Here is a 22976-nt window from a genome sequence, read left to right as displayed (position 1 = left end):
TGAATGGTAAAGGAAAGTGATCTTTTCTTGTGGCATTGTTTAACTTCCTATAATCAATGCAAACTCTCCATCCTGTGACTATTTTTGCTGGAATCAACCCATTCTTCTCATTTGCTACAATAGTCATGCCTTCCTTATTAGGAACAGCCTGCACAAGACTCACCTAAGTACTATCAGAAATAGGATAAATAACTCCAGTATCTAGAAGTTTAATTACCTCAGCCTTAACTACTTCTTTCATGTCAGGATTCAGTCATCTTTAAGCTTGCACACATGGTTTATATTCATCTTCCATTAAGATTTTAAGTGCATAAAGAAGGATTGATCCCTCTAATGTCAGAAATCTTCCAAGCTATGGCTCTTTTATGCTCCTTCAATACTTGTAGTAGTGCATCTTTCTCATTCGGTTACAAATCTAAAGCAATAATCACTGGTAATGTAGAATTATTTCTAAGAAACACATAGTCTAAGTGATTTGGTAATTGCTTTAGTTCTAATTTGGAAGGTTCTTCAATAGAGGGTTTTAATTTTAATTCATCGTTTACATCAATACCCTCATAACTCTACTGTCTCAGTGAAGACTCATTAGAATCTAAATCAAATTTTGTCTTACCTATCACAGCATCGTCGTCATCTACCTCCTCTCCTTGGACAAGACACAGTTCTAACGTGTCTTTATGAAAAATTTCCTGTAAAGAATCTTGAATAATATGATCAATAGAATCAATAAAATAACAGGAATCATCTTGTTCTCTAAAGAATCTCATGGCATCATAGATTTTAAAAATAATTTCTTCGTCACCTATCCTAAGCACAAGTTTACCGCTATCACCTACATTAATAACTGCCCTAGCAGCGGCTAAAAATGAGCAACCTAAAATTAAAGGTACTTCAACATCCTCATCCATGTCAAGCACAACAAAATCAACATGAAATATGAATTTATCTAATTTTACAAGCACATCTTCAATAATACCCTTAGGATATTTAACAGATCTATCAGCTAATTGGATACTCATCCTAGTGGGTTTTGGTTTCCCAAAACCAAGCTACTTGAACATTTTATAAGGCATCAAATTAATACTAGCACCTAAATCAGCTAATGCCTTCTCAATATTTAAACTACCAATTAAATAGGGAATAGTAAAACTTTCTAGATCTTTCAGTTTGGTTGGTAGTTTATTTTGGAGAATAGTTGAACATTCCTCATTGAGTTCCACAGTAGATAGCTCTTCAAACTTCCTTTTATTCATTAATAGCTCTTTCAAAAATTTTGCATTTGTAGACATCTGCGAAATAGCTTCAACAAAAGGTAAGTTAATATGCAACTGTTTAAAAAGTTCAAGAAATTTACCGAATTGTGCATCCATGCGGTCTTTCTTCAACTTTTTCGAATATGGGATGGTGGTTTATATTCCTTGAGTATCGATATTATACTCATTTTGGGTTTTACTTCTACGTCCTTTTCCTTATCAATTTCCTGTGGCAGCTTCTTTTCAGGTTCAATTAACACTTTCCCATTCCTTAATTTAACTGCTTTCCCATTCTCTTTTGGGTTGGGTTCGGTGTTACTAGGTAAACTACCTTGTTTCCTTTCTAAGACTAATTTAGCAAGCTGCTCAATATGATTTTCGAGCCCTTGAATCGAGGCTTGCTAATTTTTCAAAGCTGTCTCGGTGTTTTAGAAGCGAGTCTCTGACACCGAAATAATTTTTTCCAACATCTCTTCAAGGTTGGATTTCTTTTCTGGCCGATAAGATTGTTGCTGAAAACCTGGAGGGAGTGGTGGTCTTTGATTTCCTTGACCTCCCCATGAGAAATGTGGGTGGTTCCTCTAACCTGCATTATAAATATTATTGTAAGGGTTGTTTTGAGGTCTAGAATTATTACCCATATAAGTTATTTGCTCATTCTCCATGCTAGGACCGTAGGGTAAATATTTTGCATTGTTTATTCCACATCCACTTTTCTCACACTGCATCACTAGATGTACCTACGTCATAAACCATCAATCTTTTTATTTAAGAGTTCTACCTGGTTCGATAACACGGTGACCGCATCAACGTTAAAAACACCAGCTGTTTTTGTCGGCTTTGTCCTCATGACTTGTAAATGATAATTATTTAGTGACATCTCCTCTATAAACTAATAAGCCTCATCAGGTGTTTTATTATTTATAGTACCACTAGCGGCTGCATCGATCATTTATCTAGTTGAGGGGTTCAAACCATTATAGAAAGTCTGAACCTGCAGTCATAGAGGTAATCCATGATGAGGGCACCTTCTCAATAAATCTTTATATCTCTCTTATGCATCATATAAGTTCTCTAAATCCATCTATAGAAAGGAAGAGATATCATTCCTCAATTTGGCTATCTTAGCCGGTGGAAAGTATTTCAGCAAAAACTTCTCGGTCATTTGATCCCAAGTAGTGATAGAACCTCGTGGTAGGGAGTTTAACCACTGCTTAGCCTTATTTCTCAATGAGAAAGGGAATAACCGTAGGCGAATAGCATCATCAGAAATGCTATTGATCTTAAAAGTATCATAAAATTCTAGAAAATTAGCCAAATGAGTATTTGGGTCTTCATCCTACGAACCATCAAACTAAACAAACTGTTGAATCATTTAAATAGTGTTAGGCTTCAGTTAAAAATTATTTACAGTAATAGCAGGTCTAACAATACTCGATTCAGCCCCAGTGAGAGTAGGCTTAGCATAATCGTACATAGTACGAGGAGCATGATTTGGATTTGGATTTTGAGGATCCACAGGAAGTAGTTGATTATTCTGATTATTAGATATCTCCTCAGTAACATCCTCTTGCTCTTCCACTGTACTTTGTCAGTTCTACTTTGCTTCTCTATGATTTCTGCGAGCTGTACTTTCAATTTTACTGTCAAAAAGTAATGGTCCTGACGGATTTCTTCTAGTCATAAACTAAAGAAACCTGCCAAAAACAAAATAAAAGAAAAAATAGATTATAAAAATTAAACTAAAAATAATAATAATATGTAATAATAAAAAAAATGGCGAAATTAATAAAAATCAAACGTTCCTAATATCTTAGTCCCCGACAACGGCACCAAAAACTTGATGACATCATGAACTAACTAAAATACGACAAAGCAAGCGCACCTATCGAATGGTAGTATAGCTATGGTGAGTCGGGAATATCGTATCCACGAGGACTAAAAGCACTAGTAGTTACTATCTTTTTATTATCTAGCCGAATAAATTGAAGGGATTTATTTTAACCTATTCTTAACTAACCTAATAACTAAGATGAAATAGAGAATAAAGTAGGAAAATATTTGAAGAAAACCGATGACAGAGACAATACCCAAGAAAGAATCCACCTAGACTTCACTTATTATTCTAAATCTGAATTAAACGATTTATTCACTTGTCTTGATCCGTAGAAATCCCTAACTTATATTAATATCTCTTTTGAGAATAAAAACAACTGACTTTAGGTTGATTAATTGAAATCTCTTTCTAATTAAAACCCCTATTGTCGCATTAACTCGATCTATAGATTCCCCTATTAGATTTGACTCTAATCTGGTAGATTTATATCGTCCTATTTCTAAGATTGCATGCAACTCCTCTCAGTTATGCCAGATCTACTCTTAAACAAGGACTTTTGCTCCACTGAATAAGCACATCAATCATGAATTAATATCCTGAAAACGTTAAAACATGAAATAAGAACACATAATTGAGATCAAGAAGAAATATTTATAATGTAATTTAGAAAAATCAAATAATAAGATCCGTCTTAGGTTTCATCCTCCCTAGATATCTAGGGAATTTAGTTCATACTTTGGAAGGAAAACATATCAAAATTAGGAAAACAACAAAACATAAAGAAACCCAAAAACTTCGAGAGAAATTGAATGAAGATCATCAGTCTTGAAGGAGATCCTGCTTCTGAGTTGAATCTGTTGGCGTTCTTCGAGTCTTTTCTTCGTTCAGCTTTCCGTGTCCCCTTAAGTCCTATTCTAGTATGTATTTATAAACTTTAGAATGCTCAGAAACCCTTAAAATTGGTTTTTTCCGCATTTTTGGAAAATAGGGAGGTATATCGACACGAACTGGCACATGGGGGTATGGCCAGCCCGTGTGGCTCACACGGGCGTGTGCTCAGCCTGTGTGGGAAAAGGCTTGGCCGTGTGGATCCTAAAAATAGTCATTTTTTTCTGATTTTGGCCCGTTTTTCGCTCATTTTGTTCCCTTATGCTCTCCTAAGTATAAAATATGAAATTAAAGAATTAGGAGCATCAAATTCACTAAATTAAATAATAAATCATCCAAAAACGCATCAAGAATGTGATTAAAATATATTACTTTTATGGCTTATCATATATAAAAGATAAAAGAAATTTATTAAAGGAAGAAAAAGAGTGCAAGGAAAAAATAAATGGATAATGGAACATTTAGCACATTAAATATGTGTTTAAAAATAATAAAGTAGTTATATATTATTTTATAATATTATATATGATTTTATTAATTCATATTTTAATAATATTATTAAGAATGTTATTATAACACCTCTAATTCGTATCCATCACCGTAATAAAGTTACAGAGTATTACCAGAGTTTACAGAATAATTTACAGATAATTCATATCATTTACTGTTCATATTCGAAACTAATCATATTGTCCCTTGAATGGACTCTCGAGGCCCAATTTAAGCATTAGAAACAAGTCGGGACTAAATCGGGGTGTTGGAGAATTTTTCGCAAAATTTCAAAATTTTTCTTTAATACAGAGGTTACAGGTCCGTGTGAGTAGGTCGTGTGACTCACACGGCTAGGTGACATGCCCATGTCTCAAGCCGTGTGGGCAATCAATGTGAGGCACACGGCTGTGTCCCGGCCTGTGTCCTTACCCTTTAACTCTCTGACTTGTGCCACACTGCCTGCCACACGCCCGTATGCTAGGCCTTGTGATCAATTTAATTTTCATAAATTAGGTGTAAGTTTCACACGGCCAAGACACACGCCCGTGTTCTACGCCGTGTATCACACACGACTGAGACACACGCCCGTGTCTCTTGCCGTGTGCCCAATTTTGAGCATTCTTCTCAAATTTAAGATGCAAGGGACACACGGCAAAACCACATGCCTATGTGCCAGGTTATGTGTCACACATGGTCAAGATACACGTTCGTGTGTCTACCTATGTGGACAACATAAGGTCATTTCCTAGCTTTATTTCTCACCCAAATTCACCATTAACCTATAACAACACTTATACACATTTACCAACCAATTCAAGACATTATAATCAAGCCTAATACTAGTATTGTATAAGATATATTAACATGTATATTCAAATGATTAAGCTTACCAAATTTTCATTTATGTTCTTAGGTAAATTTGTATCACATATACTAACTCAAATTCATTTACCACTTGATTCATATATCATCTACTACTTAACCATTTCAAAACACATCAAATATGTTATGGCCTTATAATTATATACTAAAACATATCATTCTAGCCATTCCAATGGCTAGATTACAACAACCATTTACATGCTAACATTGGCAAAGTTAGCCTATACATGCCATTATACCAAAATAAGTTTATTATTTATACCAAAATGAGTTGGTGGATAGTGTGATGATATTCCGACCGATCTCTAACCTTTGTGAGCTTTTGAACACTATAAAATAGAGAAAAGAAAACCTAGTAAGCATTTAATGCTTAGTAAATTCGTATAACAGGAATTAAACTTACCAATCATATTCAATTAAATAAGCATAACAATAACATGCTTCCTAAAAAAATTGGCAATTTGCCTAATCACATACACTCAATTAAGCAAGTTAGTTACATAATTCATACATAAATCAAGTAAACATAGATGAGCTTATCATGTTACAAACCTTCAAGTATTTTGGGAACATTCAAAATATAATTTATTTAATCTCATAGCTTCTCATTTCAGGAATTTAATCGTTGAATCATTGAAATTTTGATGGATACTCAGGTAGTGCACACAAGGTGTACAAAACTATAAACCTCAGCTCATAATCAGGGGCACCCATTAGGGCACTTAATCAGGAAGCACACTCTCGAACCACATATTAGGATGCTTAGATGAGCCGTGTAATAGGACACTTATTCGGGCTAAGCAGGAAACTCATAAGAGTTTTATTCAGGGAGCTCATACAGCTTAACAGATAACTCCAAAGAGTTAATATCAGGGAGCACCAGATAAGGTAACAAGGAGTTTAAGCGAGCCATGTTAGGAAGCCCATAAGAGCTTATATCAAGACACTCACGTAGAGCTGCGTTTGTGCCTGCATTATATGCTGGATCACAACTGATCGAATCATGTAACAGGACGCTTACACAGAGCTGTAGAAGTGTGCAACACATGCAAAATCACTACCGATCAGGATGCTCGCAAGAACTATTTAATAGGATACTCGAAAGGGCTAAAATAGGATTGCTCGTCTGAGCTATATTTTGTCCGCAACATATGCAGGACCACATGTAATATGGAAAATCACATATATCCATCGAAATTCATTATTCAAACGGAATTTAATATTTTCCCGGATATGATTGAATATATGATTATGTCATTTATTTTTTTTAACATTTATATAATTCATACAATCACATACCACATTCAATTCAAGCATATAAATAAACACAATTTGGTTACATGAACTTACCTCGTTACTTTTTCGTATACAGAAATCTATTAATCCGATATTTTTTTTTTCTCGATCTAACTTCGTATTTGAGTTTTTCGGATCTATATAAATGAATTTAATCATCAATTTAATACAATTCATATTCAATTGAATTCAATTTACACCCTATGCAAAATTACTACTTTGCCCGTATACTTTTCATAAATTCCAATTTCATCCCTAGGCTCGGAAAATGAAATTCATGTAATTTAATCTTTATTCCAAGCCTAACCAAATTTTACATGTTACAATAACAGCCCATGAATTTCACAAAAATCAAAATTTTTCCATGGGTTTTACCACTTTTCAATTTAGTCCCTAAATCACAATTTCATCAAAATTTTCTTTGTAAAAGTTGTTTATCTATTAACAACCTTTCATTTTCTACCATAAATTTTAAAATTCCAGCATATTCATCCATGGAAAAATTTCTATACTTTGATATCTTTTCAAATTAACCCCCCAAAATAGATAAATTAAGCTATTCCGATCTCAAAAATATAAAAATTACTAAAAACGAGACAAGAATACTTACCTAATTATGCCAAGAAAGCTTGTTTTCTCTTTCCTAGGGTTTTCATGTATATTTTGGGGATGAAGATGATATAAAATGATAATATTTTATTTAATTATTTATCATCCATTAATTTTTTTACTTTCCAATTTAATCCTTGCCTTTTTCTAATTTTCCATGGATGATTCATTAAAAATAGCTACTAACTTTTCTTTAATGGTCTAATTTCCATATAAGGACCTCAAGTTTTGAATTTCATAGCTATTTGGTACTTATAGCTACTAGAACTCAACTTGTTGCGTTTATGCAATTTGGTCCTTTCCATAATTAAACACATAATCGATAAAATTTTATTATCAGAATTTTCATATAACATTCCTATTATAATACAGACCATGCAACAATATTAAAATAAATTTTATTTCGGCTCGGATTTATGGTCTCAAAACCACTTTGTTCCCATTTCACTTGAAAATGGGTTATTACAATTATTAAATTATATATTATTTTATTAAATTGTATTTAATAATAATCATGTTAAGATATGATTAAATTAATTATTATTTATTTATTAAACTATATTTAATAATAACCTTATTAAAATTTAAAAACAATAATCATCTATCTAAAAAAATTCTACTAAGGGCATTTTGGTTATTTAAGTCTTTTTCTTTATACTATTACAACATCTATTCCATTCAACCAAACACAAGAATACAATTACAACTCTATTCCATTCCATTCAACCAAACAACCGAATTACTGATTACAACTCTATTCTATTCCCTCCAACCAAATGTGCCCTTAGTACGTGATAGCAGAGCAAACACGCATGACACTCACGCATGATTTACAACAAACAACAGAACTTAACCACTATGGCAAGACATGTAACCCGCTTGCGTCACCAATATTGGTTGCCTCGATTACTCAACAGACGCGCTGTCATTCTAATGCATGCTCTTAAAACTTCCCCACTACATCTACATTTAGAGTCCGCTCTAAATGGTAAGTTTAAATTTTAAATTCTCAAAATTCCCAATTTATAACTTTTTACAAATTATTAATTTTTAAAATTATATGAAATCACATGAATGAAATCCAAGTCAGTCTCAGCTGACATCATTGAACTTGTCCCTTCAATAGACTTGGTGAACCTTGTTTCTCTGTCGACTCATGAAGGTCACTTTATAACCTCCCATCGTCTAAAGGGCAATTGCTATACCACTTCCATGAATCCCTTACGCATGTTCCCAGCTAGTGAACCACATACCATACACGAGTCTTTTTCGGGCGAACCTTAGGCATCAGGTAACACTGTGATGAACCTTCACTAAACCATCTCCACCAAATGCTCATAGAACCTCAGGCCAATTGATTACTCAACTATCCTTAGATGTTTTATCATCAACCTAGAATGTCACATTACTGCCACTTCAAGGAGACAAGATATGACTCTACCGCCAACAAGCTCAAGATATGTGTGCCTTCCCTTATCTCCCATATATAAGCCTAATCACAACACCTGATAGATCAGAGAACACTCATTAGTATACTTAGAATCTTCTTCTGAAACCAACTCCAAGCTATCCTCCCAACTCTTTTCATTCTCACCAAGAATAGCGGCTATTTGCCCCAGTCTAGGGTGAATTGCCATCAACATAACTGTCTATTCCTCTTTGTTGACTCTACCTGTCAACAAGACGAAACTGACACATTAGGCAAACGCCAAAAGTTATTTTTTTAGAATTATGATCAAACTGCCATAATATGTAAATGATAAGGACTGATTTTGTTATTATGTCAGGTCACCATCATCTTTCTATTAGATTTAATGGTTGTGTGACAAAAAAAATCTAAAACGTAGGTGACTATTCTGTAAACTTCTATAATTAAATGATTAAAAAAAGAAACTTATTGATAATTAAATAACCACGAGTGCAATTTATCCAAAGGTATTGTTTGGTACTTTTCCACTTTATGATCCCAATGGAATGTGATCCCTTGAAATATGATTGTTGGGGATGTGATTGTCAAGAAAGTTATTTTACAACATTTGATATACATTAAAATGTATTAATTAAAATCCCACGAAAGTCACATTATTATGTTTGATTTACTAAATACTTTATTAAAAATGTAATGATAATTTATGAATCTAGCATTATTAAATAAAAGATAATATTTATATATTTAGTTTTATAACAAACTTTATTCTCAACAAATATTTAGATTAAATATTTAATAATAAAATTTAATTACTAAGAAAAAGGAAAAAAAATTAAGAAAATGAGTTAAAAGAAAAGAAAAGCTGGTCCTTGAATTCATTACGAAGAAACTCCCACCCACTCACAGCTTGTTTAACATTCAAGTATTCAACAGTGACAAATAGACTAAATCAACGGCTCAGATTGGCCCTCTTTTGGTTTCGACATCTGTGGACAATTCTAGATCCTTCCATGATATCACTTTTCCAATTTTTATGAATTTAAAACACCCTTCTCCTTCTCATCATCAACCTCTCCTAACATTTCAACTTCAGATCTGGACCGTCCATTTTCACCCCATATAACTCGATCTCTGGCCACCCATTTCCCCCTCTCTCTTTCTGCCTCACTAGCCGTCTCGCCTCTCGCTTATTGGTTCAAGATCTGTTCGTTTTCTTCTTTAAATCTCTGATCTACTTTCTTATGATCTGAATTTTTTTTTTGGGGTTTTATTGAATTTTCATTCTGGCTTTTTAGGGTTTTGATCTGATCAGATCGGATAAAAATATCAAAACATGTTTGGGAGAGCACCGAAGAAAAGCGATAATACCAAATACTATGAGATTTTGGGAGTATCGAAAAACGCTTCTCAAGATGATCTAAAGAAAGCTTATAGAAAAGCCGCTATTAAGAATCATCCCGATAAAGGCGGCGATCCTGAAAAGGTTAGTTTTTTCGGTTAATTATGTGTTTGACTGAACTGGGCGTTCTTTGATTGGGGCAATTATTGACTGATTTGTTGTTTTAGTATATGATTTTGATTTTTATGCTGTTTCAAATTCCTTCTAATTAATTTGGTTGAAGGGGATGGTGAAATTGAAGTCCTATTACTTCCTGGATGGTTAAAAACATTGGGGTTTAGGATTTGTTGGATTATGTGTTTGTTCAATTGTCTGGAAAATTAGCTTGTTACAATTATGCATTGTGTGTTGGAATTCAGTTTAAAGAGTTGGCTCAAGCTTATGAGGTGCTGAGTGACCCGGAGAAGCGTGAGATTTATGATCAGTATGGTGAGGACGCCCTTAAAGAAGGGATGGGCAGCGGTGGCGGTGGCCATGACCCTTTCGATATCTTCCAGTCATTCTTTGGTGGCAATCCTTTTGGTGGTGAGATTTTGAATTAAAACTTGTTTACAGTTTTGGAGATTAAAATGTATTCCTTTTAATCTGTCGGAACCTAAAACTCGGTTATGAATGCAGCTAGTGGAAGCAGCCGAGGCAGAAGACAAAGAAGGGGGGAGGATGTAATCCATCCCCTCAAGGTATCATTGGAAGATCTCTACAATGGAACATCGAAAAAGCTTTCTCTTTCACGAAACGTAATATGCTCCAAGTGCAAGGGGTTAGTGTTTGAATTGAGTAATGTATGGTATTTATAGATTAGACTGCTTCGATCTTTGGTCTTTGTTAAGGGAAATTGTTTTACATGAAATTTTTGCAGCAAAGGGTCTAAATCAGGTGCATCAATGAAATGTACCGGTTGTCAAGGTTCAGGAATGAAAGTCTCCATTCGGCACCTTGGTCCTTCCATGATCCAACAAATGCAGCATCCTTGCAATGAGTGCAAGGGTACTGGTGAAACCATCAACGATAAGGATCGTTGCCCACAATGCAAAGGTGATAAGGTTGTGCAAGAGAAGAAAGTCTTGGAGGTTATTGTTGAGAAGGGTATGCAGAATGGACAAAGGATTACTTTCCCAGGAGAAGCTGATGAAGCGGTAAAGATTTGATAATCTCTTAAAATAAGACTGCAATTTTGTAACAAATCCACAACTAATCTTGTTGCTAACTTGGTTGATTATGAAACTTTGCTCTTTTGCAGCCCGATACGGTTACTGGGGACATTGTATTCGTCCTGCAACAGAAAGATCATCCTAAATTTAAACGAAAGGGTGATGACTTATTTGTAGAGCATACATTGGCACTTACTGAGGCCCTTTGTGGCTTTCAGTTCATACTGACTCACTTAGATGGCAGACAACTTCTCATTAAAACCCAACCTGGGGAAGTCGTTAAGCCTGGTGAGGATTTTTCTGCGAACCCTTCTATGATAAATGTCTTTACTTGCAGCTTTAATGGTTGTCAGTAGTTGTCGACGAACTCTCTTTTCATTTATAGGTTGCCATTTGACCTTTTGATAGCTTGTAGTCGATATTTATCTTTATGTATGATTGACGATTTCTCTTTGTTTAACATAGATCAATTCAAAGCAATAAACGATGAAGGAATGCCGATTTATCAGAGGCCATTTATGAGAGGTAAACTGTACATTCAGTTCACTGTTGACTTCCCTGACTCGTTGACCCCGGACCAGTGCAAGGCACTAGAGGCTGTGCTTCCTCCCAAGGCATCGGTTCAGCTGACTGACATGGAGCTGGATGAGTGCGAGGAAACAACCCTGCATGATGTTAACATTGAGGAAGTGATGCGTAGGAAACAGACTCAAGCTCAACAAGAAGCTTATGATGAAGATGAGGACATGCATGGTGGTGCGCAGAGAGTACAATGCGCTCAGCAATGATAAAAAAAGCCGAATGTCCGAGACACAGACGGTGGTTTTTGGCGATGGAATGTACTGTGGTTAAAAAAAAAAGAAAGAACATTTGAGAGTAAGATTCTCAAAACATTGTTGTGTTTTGGTAGTCCTTTATTTTTTGTTTTTAATAGTGCAAGTATTTTAGTAATTGAAATGGTGTTATATGCTTTGAAACCTGATATGCTTTCTAAGTATGCAAAGATTTATGCACAACTTTTTATTGTTCTTTGTTCATTTAGGATTCTTCTCCCAATACGTATTGGGTTTGGTTCAGTTTTTGGACAAAAATTGAGAAAAACCTTATGAAATAAAAGATCCAAATAATGGAGTTTTAGTAAATTTGGGTTTTGTAGGGAAAAAAAAACAAACAAACAAATATCATTTTGTTTCGGGTTTAAAAAGATATAATTTTTATTTTTTATAATAATTATAATACATGCTTTAGATTTTTTATACATTTATAAAGTAAATTAAATAATTAAATTAATTACTTATAAGATCATTTAAAATTGTTTTAAATTAAATTATTAAATTGATGAATCATTGGAAGTTGTTAAAAGTAAAACAAATGCATAAATCAATTATATATCTAATGTCTTGTTATTTCATTTAATTTCATTTAATTAGTTTAATTAATTATATAAGGGTTATAATGTAAACGTGCCATTATACCATAAGTGGATGCTGAAATTTGTCACTATTGATATTAAATCTTTATATTTTAAAAATATAAATAAATTTACCACTCAATTTTTATAAAATTAGTCATTAGATTTTAAATTTTAATTAATTTTCACTAATTTTAAATTTTTAAATAAAATTTTACGGGCAAATTACCAATAAAAGTTTTTTTTTAAATTTACCAAAATGGGTCAGGTCAGAAATTATTTACCGGAATGGGCCAGTTTTTACAAAACGCGTTCACGTCAGCGCATTGTCAGGGGAAAAAGCAGGAAAACGCTTCCTCAAGGAAGCGCTTTGTCTATGTGGATAGAAAACACTTCCTTGAGGGCGCGCTTTCTGTCCACGTAGGCTAAGCGCTTCCTTGAGGAAGCGTTTTCCCCGTGTTTTTATTAAGGTTTTCTGCAATTAGGGTTAGGGTTTTGGGAAATTTGGATTTTTAAATTTTAGGGTTTTAAAGAAAAAATTAAATAAATTAGGGTTTAGTGTTTGTTAATTAAATTAATTACTAATTTTAAAAATTAGATTATAGTTTAGTGTTTATGGTTTTTAAGGAAAAAATCAAATAAATTAGGGTTTAGGGTTACTTGAGTAAATTAATTATAAATTTTAAAAAAATTAGATTAGGATTTTAGGGTTTAGGGTTTAGGGTTTTAAGGTATTTAAGAAAAAAAATCAAATAAATTAGAGTTTGGGGTTTAGGGTAACTTAATTAAATTATTTGTTAATCTAAAAAAGCTTCTACGTGGACGCTCTTTTGCTACAGTAGTCTCTGAAAAAATAAATTTGAGAAGACGTGTCTGCGCAAATAGTGTCAAAAATGCTTCAAGCATAATACATTGTCAGCAAAAGTACTGAAAGAAGCTTCCACGTGGACGCTCTTTTGCTACAGTAGTATCTGAAAAATAATTTTGAGAAGGCGGTATACGTGTAAATAGTGTAAAAACGCTTCAAGCGGGATGCATTGTCGAAAAAAATCTTGAAAAAGCTTCCACGTGGACGCTCTTTTGCTACAGTAGTCTCTGAAAAAATAATTTTGAGAAGACATGTCTGCGCAAATGTGGTAAAAACGCTTCAAGCAGGATGCATTTTCAGCAAAATTACTGAAAGAAGCTCCCACGTGGATGCTCTTTTGCTACAGTGGTCTCTGAAAAAATAATTTTGAGAAGACGTGTCTGCATAAATAGTGTCAAAAACGCTTCAAGCAGGATGCATTTTCAGCAAAAGTACTGAAAGAAGCTCCCACGTGGACGCTCTTTTGCTATAGTGGTTTCTAAAATAACTTGGGCTATAAATGAGCCAAATCTTGTTCTCAGGTTGCATAACTTACAGCAAAAAAAAAAAAAAAATAGAGAGGCTAAGAAGGATAAAAATTAAAGATGAGTGAACGCATTAGTGCTGTTATTTACTATAATGGTGAGGTTCGTCACACCAAGAACGGTGTTGTTTTTTTTTCGGAGAATACAATACGACTGGTTTTTAACCAGAACATAGATTCGATAGAACTTCGTAAAAGGATTAGGCGTAAAATATTCGGAACGACGTCAATGAAAGTGTTGTCTATTAGGTATCGATTTTGTGCTTCTATTGATCCAGTAACATATAACTCGTTCGACATCAAAGGTGCTCGTAGCTTGGAGGCAATGGTGCAGACTCATCTTGCTAGTGGAGCACCATATATTGAGTTATATGTACAATTTGCATCGCTAAATGATACATTTGCGGCTGCTATTCGAGAGGAATACACGACCCCTGCCCAACACTCCGTTAGTGGGTTACATAACACGGAACCGCCGGTTTTTGGTAGCGGTATGGAATACACAACCCCTGCACGACACTCTGTTAGTGGATGGGACATGCACCTAGGTGGGTCGATGTTTGATACTGGAAATACGTACTGGGGAACGACATCAACTTATAGTGCTTGGCAATCTAAATCCAATTTGGGACGTTATGAAACGCCCAGAAGAAGGGATGATGTACTCCCTATGACGTCCACCGGTGAGGGGACCTCATACGTCGCAGATGATTGTGGGTTAGATGATGAGTCCGATGTGGATCCACCTCGAGAGCCCGGCCGCGATGGTACAGAAGTTGGATTATTTTTTGAACCGGAGCCTATTCCAACTGAACCTGAAGATGTTGAAAGGGGTTCAGATGAAGAAGAAGATCCACGATTCAGGGCATACTCGCCTCCAGCCCACATGCATAATGTTGATCTATCTGCAGATGAAGCATTGGAGTTTCCAGATCTACCACACAGAACGCGTGATCATACAAGTTCGTTATTGGATTCGAGTGAATTTGAAGTTGGTAAGGAGTTTTCCAATAAGGATAGTTTTCTTGGTGCATTGAAACGACATAGCATCAATAACGGTGTTAACTACCACGTGGTTAAATCTAAATTCGATAAGTTTGATGCGAAGTGTGTAGTGTAAGACGGAAGTTGTTCATAGAAAATCTACGCCTCATTGAGGAAAATGATAGGGTTGTGGGAGATAAAAAAGTATAAAGGTCCACATACATGTGCTGCAAGTACAGTATTTAAGGTTTTTGAATAATACTGTTATTATGTAATGTTACATTATTTAACGTACTTCGTTGATAGGTATTTCACAAGATCATCCCAAGATGGATTCAGCTATGTTAGCTAGCTTAATACTACCTACGGTGAAGGCAGATCCTAGGACTTCAGTGCCAGTCTTAATTGCCAATATTCGTAACCAAATGGGGTACACGTCCTCTTACCGCAAGGCTTGGATAGCTAAGCAGAAGGCTTTAGAGATGATGTATAGTGGGTAGGACGCTTCATATAATGAAATATGGCAGTGGTGTCAAGTGCTAGAGAGATACGTCCCAGGTTGCATAACAGACCTTCAAACTGAACCTGCATACTACAACAACCGATTGCTCCGTGGATGCCAAGTATTTCAGCGTCTCTTCTGGAGCTTTAAGCAATGCCGAGACGCATTTTCATATTGTAAGCCATTGGTACAAATTGACGGTACCTTTATGTACGGTAGATATACCCATCGGCTATTGCTAGCAATCGCATAGGATAGTAGTGGAAGAATCCTTCCAATTGCGTTTGCAATAACACCGGGGGAGTCAGCTGATGACTGGGATTTCTTTCTTTTTAGGTTAATGATGCATGTTTGCCCCCAACCTGATATATGCGTTATATCGGATCGAGGCACCGGGATACTAGCTGCAATTGAACGACAAGGAAGCCTATGGCATCGCACACACCATCGGTATTGCCTAAGGTACATTGCTTCCAACTACTACAGACAATATCCATCTAAAGGTGAACGACAGCAAGTGGCCAACATGGGTATTTAACTTTATCTCTATTAATATAATTTCGTTTGGAATATTGAATTTATTTTAAATGGAAAAGTGGTATGTAATTTTCGTTATCAACTTTTATTGGCAGGGTATGAGATAAGTAAGGACCGTTTTCATGAGATGTTAGCAGTTTTCCATTCATTTAACGAAGAGTGTAACGTCTCCTAACCCTATACCGTCGCCGGAACAGGGATACGAGACATTACCAGTCAGTACAGTCTAATTTCAGTCATTAATTAAAATAAATATTCACACTCATCCTAGTTTTAAGATGTCGTCCCTTTAATGGGCCCTCGCGGTCCAATATGGACAGTAAATTCAATTTGGAACTAATTTAGAATCAATACGAATTTTTTTTTATAGTTCAAAATTCATACTATATACCGTTGCCAACCATAATTTACTTATTTCATCAATACTTTTACAACTTAAATGACTCTCATTAAACATCCTAGGTACATGCCATTATCAATACTCAACATACTTTACCTCATTGAATTCGGGATCGGCCTAGAATGCTGATTCAACAGTCTAGCCTTAACTTAACCTGCGCATGGAAACAAACCGTACGCTGAGTATACACTCAGTGGTATTTCTATAATCTGAACACTTAAAAACAATTATAAAACATATTAATTTATATATATTGAACTATTCAAACTCAATGAGAATTCAAACATTCACTTTCCAACCAATGTTTTGGTCTACTTTAAATTTCAAATCATTTATTATTTTTCAATAGCAATTAATCAATCAGTAATGCTCATTAACACTCAGAATAATTATTTATTCAGTAACAATCAGTTATTCAGTAATAATCAATTATTCAATAATAACCAGTTATTCAGTATCGATTAATTGATCGGTTATCCAATAACAGTCAATTATTCAGTAAAATCAGATATTCAGTAACTATTAAGTTATTCAGTAGCAGTCATTCATTCAGTAATAATCAATTATTCAGTAATATTCGATTATTCAAGAATCTAATATCCATATGATCAATTATCCGTAACGATCAATTATTCAAGAATAATCGGTTATTTTATACCTTTATTTACTCCTATTAACATGACTCGGACTCGAGCGGATACGGATCCAACCAACACACCAGTACGGCACATAGTGCCTCATCGGCCGAAGCCGGAACAGGAACGTAACAGTAAAAGTAGCAGTAAGGTACACAAAGTACCTCATCGGAACAAATCCGGAATAGTAACAGTAACAGTAACAATATTTGACACACATAGTGCCGAATCGGTAACGGTAACAGTAACAATATTCGACACACAAAATGCCGAATCGATATGATGGCGATGGCGAATAACGATAACTAGCACATAAGTGCCTAAAATACGACACATAAAGTGCCCGATCGGTAAAGTCGATAAATCCCGTACTCTTCCAATCCTATGGCATGCCAATTATATCCGACTAGCCCGACAAGTTAATAGGAAATTTAATTCTTATTCCAATTTTACTTAATATTCATATTTACCCTATTAACAAGACTCGGACTTGGCGGATATCTGATTCAACCAAACACACCAAGATGGCACTCGATTGCCTAAACACTTCAAATCCTATGGCATGCCAACTATATCCGACTCATCCGACTAGCTAATAGGGTATTCAAATCATTTTTCTATTTCAAATTCGCTTTCAATTCAATCACAATTTCTCATATTTCAATATCCAACCAATACAGATTTCAATTAATCATAATTCCATTCCATTCCATTCAATTCAATTCAATTCAAATTCACCCTTCAATTTCAATCAATATTCATTTTATTTCAAATAATTTAATCAATGCACCTACCATACATAATAAATAATAAATTCAATAATTAAAAATTAAGTTCGGGTTATAGAAATACAAACCGTAATTTTCGAGCTAACTCCCGTTGACTTTGTCTTGTCCTTTCTTAGCCGACATTGACTACAAATTAATACAATTCATAATCATTAATACATTACTAATTTATATCTTGAGTTACAGAATTCTAAATTAAGATCCATTAATTTTTCCTGAAACTAGACTCACAAATCTTCTTACCATAAAATTTTCAGAATTTTTGGTTTAGTCATTAAGTACAGTTTATTCTTTAAATTCACCCCTATTCTGCTGTCTGACAGTTTCGATCCTTCTTCACTAAAAATTAATTATCTCACAGTACAGAACTCGGATAATATTCCCGTTGATTTCTCCTAAAAATAGACTCATTAGGGATTCTAAAAATATAACTTTAACCCTCTAATTATTTTTCTCCAATTTTTGGTGATTTTCCAAAGTCAGAACAGGGGAACCCGAACTCATTCTGACCTTGTCTCACAAAATTCATTATATCTCATAATTTACAATTCAATTGCTTAAACTGTTTATTTTATAAGAAACTAGACTCAATAAGATTTAATTCCATATTTTATTCATCCTATAATTCAATTTCTAAAATTTTTGGTGATTTTTCAAACTTAAACTACTGCTGCTGTCCAAAATAGTCTTAGTGCAAAATGTTGATTTTCTACTTTTAATTTCAATTTAATCCTAACTAAATTCACTTAATTTTCTATCATAATTCATACTTTATTTCTACTAAATTTTAACCAAACTTAGACATAATTATTTATTTTCATCATAAAACCATAATTTCGAAATTCTTTCAATTTAGTCCTTAAATCATAAAACTTATGAATCACTTTACAATTCAATCCTTATTTCATTTCTAACTTGAATTTCTATCAATTTAGCCCTTAATTCATCATTTTACTCAACATGAACAATATTTATAAATCTAATAACTTTCAAAATATCAACTTAATTTCATCAAAACTTTGTTCTAAAGCTTTTAAAACATCAAAATTAAGTAAAAAGGGCTATATTGGCATACCTATTAAAGTTTAAAGCTTCAAAACCTTGATTTTCCCTTTTCTCCCTTTCTTTCTTTCTTTCCTTTCTTTCTCCCCTGTTCTTCTCTGTTTCGTTTGCTTTGTTTTTCTTTTTCATTTCTTTTATTTCATTTATTTCTTTATTTCATTTCTTTATTTTATTATTAAACTATTATAATATTTATTATTTATACATGTGTATATTTATTAATTCACATGTATTAATTTATCACCTTACACTTGTCATAACTTTTATTTATTTAATTAATTAATATAAAATAATATTAATATAATATACTTTAATTATTATTATTTTACTTATATAATAAGTAAATACACATGTATAATACATGTGTACCATTTATATTTGTACAAATTTAACTTATTTTAACCATACATTTGTCACCCTTTTTGGCTTATTTCCTATTTAGTCCCTTCAATTTTCTTTATTCTATAATTAAACTTTCACACTTAATTCAATTTAATCCTTTCCACTAATTACTCTTAATTAAGCTAAATTTACTTAATTAAAGTCTAATTAACCACTCAATTGACTTCGTAAATATTTTTAATAAATATTTATGAATCTATTTTTTTAGAAATGGAGACCCGAAAATTCACTTTCCCGATAACTGTAAAAATTTGGGTCATTACAAAGAGGGCCATGACTACCTATGTAATATACCCGTCGAACAGTGGACACAAGCATACGACGGCAGCTTATGATATAGTCACATGACCTCAAACCTGGCCGAATGTATAAATTCTGTTCTGAAAGGAACACGTCATTTACCGATAACATTAGTTGTGCGAGAGACATATTTTCGTTTAGCGGCACTATTTTCGAAACGAGCAGCGAGTTATGCAGGCCAAATGCAGGGAGGCCATGTATGGTGCGCAAAGGTATTGCAAGAAATTAACAAGGCGAAGGCACGGGCGAACACTATGTACACAGTGTGTCACGATCGAGACAACTTATGGTTTCGTGTGACAGAGTTTGACAAACCGCACCAAGGTATTACTGGCGGGCAATATCGTGTACAATTAAGAAATAGGACTTGCGATTGTGGGAGGTTTGACGCACTTTGTTATCCATGCGCTCATGTAATTGCAGCGTGTCAAAATCTTCGTATGGATCCCATGAGCTATGTCGACGACGTGTACAGATTGGAATACATGTACAACATGTGGAGACACATATTCCTACAGGTCCCAGATGAGCGTAAGAGGCCCTCTGTATCGCTTGCTCTGTTTAAGCTGTTACCGGATAGAGAGTTGCGGCGTAAACCAAAGGGTCGACCTTGCTCGACTAGAATACGCAACAATATGGATATCCGAGAAACAACAAATCAACAGAAGTTATGTGGATGGTGTAGGAACCCAGGCCATACAAGTAGATCATGTCCAAATCGCAATAGTTGATAGTTGTTGTAATTGTCAATATGTTGTATTATTTATATTTTATTACATGAAATAATATAAAAATATTCAAAATATTGCTTTATTTAAAATAATTTTCATTTTATTAAAAATATAAAAGTAAATTATAATTACTTTATTTAAAACAACCTTTTATATTATCACATGAAATAATATAAAAATATTCAAAATGTTGCCTTATTTAAAATAATCTCCATTTTATTAAAAATATAAAAGTAAATTACAATTACTTTATTTAAAACAATCTTTTATCTAATTACATGAAATAATATAAAAATATTCAAAATGTTGCCTTATTTAAAATAATTTCTATTTTATTAAAAATATAAAAGTAAATTACAATTACTTTATTTAAAACAACCTTTTATCTAATTACATGAAATAATATAAAAATATTCAAAATGTTGCCTTATTTAAAATAATTTCTATTTTATTAAAAATATAAAAGTAAATTATAATTACTTTATTTAAAACAACCTTTTATCTAATTACATGAAATAATATAAAAATATTCAAAATGTTGCCTTATTTAAAATAATTTCTATTTTATTAAAAATATAAAAGTAAATTACAATTACTTTATTTAAAACAACATTTTATCTAATTACATGAAATAATATAAAAGATTCAAAATGTTTGTACAAATATATTAAAATAAAAATCAATGTCCGTGCCAGTCGGATTCAGTGCCACATGGAAGTCGTCGAAGGTTACGCATTGGATTCCTCCTTTGTCCAGCTTCCGGCGAGAGTTGTGCTTACTCCGGCGAGGATTCTGGTTGTGGGTGTTGGGAGGATGACCCACCTTAATAGAATAGTGACTGTGGAGGTGTTTGCATCATTAATGGCGGAGGTGTTTGAAACCCATAAGGTGATCGGGATTGGTAAAAAGAAGAGCTCCCCGACGGCCCCTCCTACGATCTCTCGTGCGACGACTGCCTATAGATCAGCGTTCCACTCGGAGTAATCGGAAATGGAGATGAACCGGGCCATGCATTCCAATCTGCCATGGGACTAGAAAAAGGAAACATATAAGGGCTAGGATACATAAAAGGGTTAGGATACGTACCTGGCATCATCTGAAGAGGCTGTGCTGTGGGTGTCGACGGTTGAACTGTTGGGCCCGGTGACTGTGTAGGTCCTATTGCTGGGTCAGGTGATTGTGTGGGCGCTGTTGATGGGTCTGCGTCGTTGTCCCTTCTTCTAGGATTTAAAGGGTTACGTCGTTCCCTTTGGACACGCAATTGCTGCTGCCTCTCCTCTTCTGATAGTAAATATGGCTTGCCATGGATCCTAAACCATGGCATGTATTCCGGCATGCACGCCAACTCTGGAACGATGATCGGTTCCCGAGTAGGTATATAATCATACCGATCTTCCCATATTTGGATATAGTGTGACTAGAATCTCGGCCAATCCGTATGCAATTGGCGTAAGTCGATTTCGTGATGATCATCCAACACCTCAGGTGCCACAGGAATCGGTTGTTGGAATCCAAATTGCCGTAATACTCTGTCTGATTGGTGCATCTCCACAATAGCAAAGTTGACCAATGGGACCTTCACGTGCAAAGCATTCGGATTTTGCAAGTATTCATCCGGAATTACTACCCGAATTGTCGGATCCTCGTATGGTATCCATTGAAACTATATAAAAATGATGGAAATATTAGTTAAATAAAAAATACTAAATACTAAATACTAAATACGAATCCACTATTTTATTATGTATGTATATATATATTTTTAATACTTACTTGTGCTTCCGACCGTTGCTCTAATAGAAGCCATATATCTTCAAGACAGGTAAGTAATCGAGCATAACTTGCCGAATGGTTCCACCTAATTAAATAAATTTTTAGCATACGATTATATTTTAAATCTACATAATAATTATAAAATCTAATATAAAATTTACCTCGTTATGAGTGGGAATGTATATGGGTGATCCACTCGAGGACATAAACCGTGCCCATGATTGCAGTAGTGATAGGCAACCTCCAATTTTCGCTTTATTCCATCGCGTAGCCCTGCACATCTCCCGGTACAGTGTTGCCAACACGGTAGACCCCCAAATAAATTCACCAGCTGCTCTAAAATCAACAAGTTTCAGCAGCCATCTCAGATGTACAAGGTTTCGTGACAAGTCCGGCATCATATAACCTCCAATTATCTGAAGAATGTATGCTCGAGCATATTGAATTTTTTCTAGTTCGATAGAATTATCATCCGGCTCTGGAAATGTGTCTCGTAACCAGCCCATCTCGATCCGACCTCCGTTAATATTATCCGGAATAGCACCCAAAAGCTCGTAGCATACCGCTCCCCAATCAGCAGAATGAACGGAACCAGTGACTGCGTCCCCGTCCACCAGCAATCCTAATTGCAAATGCACGTCTTCCAAAGTGATAGTGCACTCTCCACATGGAAGATAAAATGTGTGCGTCTCGAGTCTCCACCTTTCTATCAACGCACTAATAAGTTTCGGGTCCAACTTGCACCCTCGACTTATCATCGCCACGTGCCAAAAACCCGCTTCCCGTAGGTAATCCTCTATCAACGGTAATGGAGGACCAGTCAT

The 22976-nt window shown here is 34.4% G+C and overlaps 3 protein-coding genes and 1 non-coding gene across 4 annotated transcripts; 3 read left to right on the top strand and 1 right to left on the bottom strand.

Annotated features, from left to right (window-relative positions):
• Positions 1-2263: 2263 nt before the first annotated feature.
• LOC128294373 (small nucleolar RNA R71) lies at positions 2264-2370 on the top strand. The gene has a single exon (XR_008284685.1). It is a non-coding gene; the product is annotated as a small nucleolar RNA R71 (small nucleolar RNA).
• A 7262-nt stretch (positions 2371-9632) lies between these two features.
• LOC108486025 (dnaJ protein homolog) lies at positions 9633-12252 on the top strand. The gene is made up of 7 exons (XM_017789847.2): positions 9633-9890; positions 9982-10169; positions 10445-10610; positions 10704-10845; positions 10945-11221; positions 11326-11524; positions 11702-12252. The coding sequence occupies exons 2-7, from the start codon at positions 10020-10022 to the stop codon at positions 12022-12024; spliced, it is 1257 nt and encodes a 418-aa protein (XP_017645336.2). The 5' UTR covers positions 9633-9890; positions 9982-10019; the 3' UTR covers positions 12025-12252.
• A 7578-nt stretch (positions 12253-19830) lies between these two features.
• Positions 19831-20379, top strand: LOC128293755 (uncharacterized). Its single transcript, XM_053029261.1, has one exon. The coding sequence runs from the start codon at positions 19831-19833 to the stop codon at positions 20377-20379; it is 549 nt and encodes a 182-aa protein (XP_052885221.1).
• A 1417-nt stretch (positions 20380-21796) lies between these two features.
• LOC128293754 (protein MAINTENANCE OF MERISTEMS-like) lies at positions 21797-22976 on the bottom strand. The gene is made up of 3 exons (XM_053029260.1): positions 22363-22976; positions 22153-22237; positions 21797-22042 (listed from the first exon to the last, which is right to left on the bottom strand). Exons 1-3 carry the CDS (start codon positions 22974-22976, stop codon positions 21797-21799), a joined length of 945 nt encoding a protein of 314 aa, XP_052885220.1.

The sequence above is a fragment of the Gossypium arboreum genome, chromosome 6 (genome assembly GCF_025698485.1).
Source record: "Gossypium arboreum isolate Shixiya-1 chromosome 6, ASM2569848v2, whole genome shotgun sequence".
Classification (NCBI taxonomy): domain Eukaryota; kingdom Viridiplantae; phylum Streptophyta; class Magnoliopsida; order Malvales; family Malvaceae; genus Gossypium; species Gossypium arboreum.
Note: the sequence above shows the minus strand (reverse complement) of the source record. Positions and strands in the feature narration are given on the sequence as shown.

Excerpts from the sequence above, each read along its gene's own strand:
- LOC128293754 (XM_053029260.1), bottom strand. The coding sequence starts at position 22,976 with ATGACTGGTCCTCCATTACCGTTGATAGAGGATTACCTACGGGAAGCG. Across the intron at positions 22,238-22,362 it reads CTACTGCAATCATGGGCACG|GTGGAACCATTCGGCAAGTT; the intron begins GTTTATGTCCTC and ends TTATTTAATTAG. Across the intron at positions 22,043-22,152 it reads AGCAACGGTCGGAAGCACAA|TTTCAATGGATACCATACGA; the intron begins GTAAGTATTAAA and ends ATTTTTATATAG.
- LOC128293755 (XM_053029261.1), top strand. The coding sequence starts at position 19,831 with ATGCAGGGAGGCCATGTATGGTGCGCAAAGGTATTGCAAGAAATTAAC.
- LOC108486025 (XM_017789847.2), top strand. The coding sequence starts at position 10,020 with ATGTTTGGGAGAGCACCGAAGAAAAGCGATAATACCAAATACTATGAG. Across the intron at positions 11,222-11,325 it reads CAGGAGAAGCTGATGAAGCG|CCCGATACGGTTACTGGGGA; the intron begins GTAAAGATTTGA and ends GCTCTTTTGCAG. Across the intron at positions 11,525-11,701 it reads TGGGGAAGTCGTTAAGCCTG|ATCAATTCAAAGCAATAAAC; the intron begins GTGAGGATTTTT and ends TGTTTAACATAG.